Raw genomic sequence first — 5,282 nt, 5'->3', positions numbered from 1 at the left:
AAAGCGCTCGAATAGGGGGTCCAACGCATCTTTCCATATAGGCGGAGACCAGACAATAATGTTCAACCCATATGTAGCCGTGGATAGGATGAATGATTTGAACATCACCAGTCGGTTGCGGGGATGTCGCCAGCTGAAGCCATGGAAGCCATAAGCGCGGAAAGAGGCGATACCCAGTGACAATGCTGCAACCAGGGATTCCATATGTCTAGCGAGGTTGATTCCTGGTACTCCGTGAGAGAGTGGGAACCCCAGGTATTTGGAGTGTTTCGGTTCGGCATGTGTGGGCGCCAGTTTCAGGGGGAGGTAACGTGTGTTCTAAGGTGCGTCTGCAAGCGTCGGCGTGATAAGCTCACCATTTATACGGAGGGTTGGCGCCGCGTGTCGCAAGTCGGTAGATCGTACTCGGGGTTTAATGACACCCTGTTAGGCCAGATTTGCGTCCCCACGCATCAATGTCATCTAAGAAGGGCCGGAGCGAAACCGATCGAGGGGCTTGGATCCGTGTGTCATCGACAAATAAATAAGAACGGAGGAACTTAGGCCGAAATTGTGCTAGCGTGACAGCTAAGGAATCCATGTAGATAATAAAGAGCTGGGGGCCGACGATTGAGCCTTGTAGGATGCCATTCGTTCTAAGGAATAGAGACGAGAGCGTGCCGCGGTATGTCACTCGGGTAGGGACCCTCTCAAACAGCGCGCGGAGGCAGTTGATCCAGTTTTCGGGCATTAGCGTGGGAGAGCGACCTTGTCGTATGTCTTGGTTATGTCCAGACAGACGTCGTTGCACTCCTCTTCTGACTGTGTCTCAGATTCCATGGCGGCAAGTGCTTGGGTATGACAGGAGTACCGTTATTTGAAGCCAGCTTGGGTAGCATGGGTAGCAGAGCCGGGGTGGCTCGTAATCAGATTAAGAAAGCACTTTTCAAAGATGCGTCTGACTGTTTGCGTAAGCGTGATGGGGCGGAAGTCGGCGGGGGAGGTGATATCTGCATCGGCTTTCTTTGGATGCGCTGTTAGGAGGCTGCAGTTCAGGGCTGCGGGGAAGGTATCCGCCTTCAGTAGCTCAGTGAATGCTTCGGCAAGGAGTCTAATCAGTGGGCTATTGGCGTCGGGGCGTCCCAATGTCCGACGTTTGGTAGAGCGCTCCACTGCGGCCTTCAGGAGGAGGATGTGGATCCCGTCGGGGCCAGGTCCCTTATTGGGATAGCGTAGTATTGCCTCCATTACATCGTCGGGGCGTATGGTGGAAGTGACATCAGGAGAGGGTTCGGTATCCGGTGGAACCACGTACAGGTTTGTAGAGTTGAATAGGGCCTCAAAGTAGCCAGCGAGGGTAGCGTCTGTGTCATCGGTACCCGGTATGCAGGGTTGGCGCGGAGACCGTCGTTGGTACGCAATATATTTGAACATTTGAGCATCGCTTTGGGCGGTCAGACGTGGGCAGAACGAGTGGTTTGGCAGCCGCTAAACCCAAGGTCTGTTTAAGTCATAATAGAACCCTCCAAAGATTTGTGGGTTAGTGGCATAGCGCCAGATGCGGTCGAGGATTCGTAGCAGCCCTTCCGCTGGTCTATGTAAAGCGAGATACGACCGTAGTAGGTTCTGATGCGCCCGGATTTCGGCTTGGAATAATCTCGCGCGGGATTTGTTGCGTAGATGATACAGTCGATGGCGATATCGGTTATATCCATGGGAGGGGAGGCGTTGGTCCGGAGGCGGCGGCATTGCTGGAATTTGTTTGGGCCGATGGATTTGATACGTGGGAAGTATCTGGAGATCGAGTCCAAAGGTGTGGTCACCACAGATACTGTAGTCCGTCAGCTTATAAGTTTGGAGGGAGGCGGGGATGGTAGGTCGATGATACGCATGTTCAGTACCAGTTGAGCCGCCAGCATAGAGGTAGTCCAAGTGCCACGTCTTACGCAGAATAGTTTCAATCGTTTTCATACGTAGTCCGTGATTTGCAGATGCGTGGCCATACTTCCGGGCTTTGAAGTTGAAATCTCCCCACACGACATCTGGTTGGAAACCGCCAATCTCGGGGGGATTCATGTATCGCCTGACGTATTCTTCAGTAAGCGATTTGAGTGGAAAGTAGAACACGGCCATATGAACGCCAAAGCACATAAAGAACACCGCGTACGGTGAAGAGTGTACAAGTTGAAAACTCGATGGGTGGTGTTTGGAAAAGATGCCAATACCACAGTGTGAAGGGTATAAGATATTATGCTGTGTAGTGTGGTGTAGGATATGGTAGTGAGTGTTCGAGCGTATATGATTAAGGAATGTGGTGTTATGCCAGGTTTCAACCAAACACATAACATCAACCTGACTTAAAATCGATATAACGTTCAAACACTTATCTATATGTGCTGCGTTGTCCATGTTGAGTCCTTGTGGGTTGAAGAGCGTCATCCTCATTGGGCCTAACATTGTTCATCATCGGTCAATACTACTGGGCTCTCCTCTTTGACGATGTCAGCCATTTCTATATCATTGCCTGTCGTCGAAGAGTCCGTCGTGGAAAGCTGAGGCTGCGTATTGCTATCCATCGTGTCGGATGATTGTGTCGAGGAGACCGTTGGTATATGAAGTCATCCGGGTTCCGTACGCGCTGATTCTTTAGCGTTTACCGGGATTCGCGGGTTAAGTGAGAAGATTTTTTATCGTGTTTTGCTTGGTAAGCCTTCTGGAGACAGTCCGCGGTAGATTGAAGAGAAGGTAGGACCCTTGTTAAGGCTTACATTGTAGCACGGCTGCGACCCATCATTCAACTCCATGACGGAAATGAATATCGTCAAAGACCATGAAAGTGGGGGCAGCCGCATTGTAAGCCACAGACTGGATGTCTTTGATCATGGTGTCTAAGTCTCGCTTCGGCAGCCCGCACGCCTTGTGCAGCTTACGTAACTGGGATTGGTCGAACTCCAAATGCGCCTGTGGGTCCACTTCTTTGACCGGGGATACCGTCGTCGGTCCAATGGGCATGTCAACCTCTGTTAACAAGTCATGCAGCCGTGGCAACACATACTCGTCTGCATCGTCTAGCTCCGCCGCATTGGCCAGGTAATCCAGCCTCTTCTCGATATCCATAAAGTGCGCCTGCACTGAAGCAGCCGAGATGGCTGCACAACGAATTGAGATTCCGGCTCTGCGGCATTTGCTCTCTTGCGTCGAAATTGTGTGTGCCTTGCTTTCGCCCGCTTACCCGGCGGGCTCAGCACTTTCGGCTGATCCTCATCTGCTGCCTGAGACTCCAAAATTTCTATAACCTGAGTCTGAAGAACCACAGCCAACCAATCCTGCTTTGTCCACATGAGCGACAAACGTTCCTTCCGTAAGTCTATAAAGCCAAGCAACAAATCCGTGTCAAAAGGCAAAGAATTTACCACTAGTAGATCCATGGGACGACCTACCGAGTCCCCCCCCCCCCCATGTATCCAACGTACCTGAAGATTGCACAGCACGCGGCGGACGAACAAAGCCCATCTCTGCCACACCTTTGTATGGTAGGCCGGTGTAACGATCTTCAGGCCCTGTTGAGCCGCAAAGAACTCTGATACCAAACTAGGAGTGGCACCCGAATCCACGTAGACCTCAGCCTCTGCACCCTGGACAGCACCATGAATGACACTGCCTGCCTGAGCTTTCTCTTCGATTGCAGCACCTAGTGACCCTTCCAGTCACTTGCCCCATCTTATGGCACTTGAAGCACCTGATATTGCTCATACGCTCCTTGAACGCCACGTCAGGTTCATCACCTGACACCTCAACCCCATCCTCGTCCTCCGAGGCCTCAGATCGAGTACGCTTCCGCGCGGACTTCTGACGCTTGGTCTCATCAATCCGCTTTCGTAGGTCCTTCTGCGACGCCTTTTTATTCTTAAGCTGGTTCTTTAGTTGTGTACGCAAATCATTAAGGGCCGCCAAAGTGCCATCCATGGCAAAACGATCACCCTGAGACACTTCCTGCACCGTCGGACCGACTGTCATAGCCGGACCAGCAGTATGAATGCGATCATTACGCAGGTACTCTAGCACTCGCGCCAGACCTGTGTACTTGTAGTTTTGACGCAGATGAACCCCTAAACGCCCGTTCTTGGCATAAAGCCGCTGAATAAACAGGTCCTTGGAGTCATGAATCACCCGCAGATTCGTCATCACCGCCTTCCCATACTGTGGTTCAGTACACATCAACCCCATGAAGAACGACGCATGAGGGCTCATAAAACACTCCAACATGTGGGCATTGAGTACACCCTCACGCGTAGTCTGCGACGCTCCTTTTAAGAACTGGTCTCGCATAATTTGCGCAGCCTTGTCTACCACCTTAAATCCTGTATGGGTGCACCAGACGCCACCACAACCATTTTCGCTAAAAGCTTCACCAGCCCATCGAACGCCTTAACCAGTCGTACTGCCAAAGTCTGGTCAATGCCCCCTGCATCCGCAAGTTGTGGTTGCTGAGCTCTTGGCTGTTCCCAATCAAACATCTGCTCCGTAGTAAGCTCGGCCTCCTGCTGCACCTGCTGATCCCTCAACTTAAAAAGATGGTAAGCTATCACAGCCCATACACCGTAAGTTTCTATGTTCTGCAGCAGCGCTTCAGACTTTTCCGGTTCCCTGTCGTAGACAGCCGCCAGTCTGTCTGCTGTTTCCAGCATCGCACTCCTCGGCTGAATAAAGAGGATAGACAGCATCTTGTTGTGTCTGGCCAACACAACTGAATCCACCATTCCAACATCCATCCATCGCTCCCCCAAAACCTGGTAGATGCTGGCCTGATCCGCAGTGGTGAACCCATTGAGCATGTAGTCCTTGCCACTGTGGATCAATTTTGCTGTCGGCACCGTGACTGAACTCTTGTCATGGTACCGACGCTCCTTAATCGAACGCCCGTGCGAATTCACCCATCGATGGAAGTTATCGTCCATCAACCCCAAAAAAAATCAGTATTGATGTCTCAATCGCCATTTCGAAAAAAAATATGTAATGTTAGTCCTTATACTACTCTAATCTAATTGTGAGTACTTGTTGGCTCATTGTTACACGTACACTACAGTTTATTGTTATTACCTAATACAATTCATTACATTAGTGATGTAGCTTGTGGCACCCTATGTGCTACACGCCACTTATGTATACTCAAACATTATGACCATGTGAATTCTCATAAAATATTGACGACACAAATATTCTGAAAACTAATGACAGGCCTGGTAGGCCCAAATCCTGGCCAAGATTTGGGTCGGCCATAACCTAACCCTAAAACCCTAGGG

At 50.7% G+C, this 5,282-nt stretch overlaps 2 protein-coding genes across 2 annotated transcripts; both read right to left on the bottom strand.

Annotated features, from left to right (window-relative positions):
* Window positions 1–2,769: 2,769 nt before the first annotated feature.
* On the bottom strand, window positions 2,770–3,320 carry SARC_12889 (hypothetical protein; the record flags this gene model as incomplete). The annotated part of the gene is made up of 2 exons (XM_014292997.1): window positions 2,770–3,128; window positions 3,212–3,320. 2 exons carry the CDS (start codon window positions 3,318–3,320, stop codon window positions 2,770–2,772), a joined length of 468 nt encoding a protein of 155 aa, XP_014148472.1.
* A 280-nt stretch (window positions 3,321–3,600) lies between these two features.
* Window positions 3,601–4,937, bottom strand: SARC_12888 (hypothetical protein; the record flags this gene model as incomplete). Its single annotated transcript, XM_014292996.1, has 2 exons — window positions 3,601–4,179; window positions 4,392–4,937. The coding sequence occupies 2 exons, from the start codon at window positions 4,935–4,937 to the stop codon at window positions 3,601–3,603; spliced, it is 1,125 nt and encodes a 374-aa protein (XP_014148471.1).
* Between the last annotated feature and the right edge of the window lie 345 nt (window positions 4,938–5,282).

The sequence above is a fragment of the Sphaeroforma arctica genome, assembly GCF_001186125.1.
Source record: "Sphaeroforma arctica JP610 unplaced genomic scaffold supercont1.2679, whole genome shotgun sequence".
NCBI lineage: Eukaryota > Ichthyosporea > Ichthyophonida > Sphaeroforma > Sphaeroforma arctica.
The sequence above is the reverse complement of the archived record's forward strand: the minus strand, read 5'-3'. Positions and strand labels throughout refer to the sequence as shown.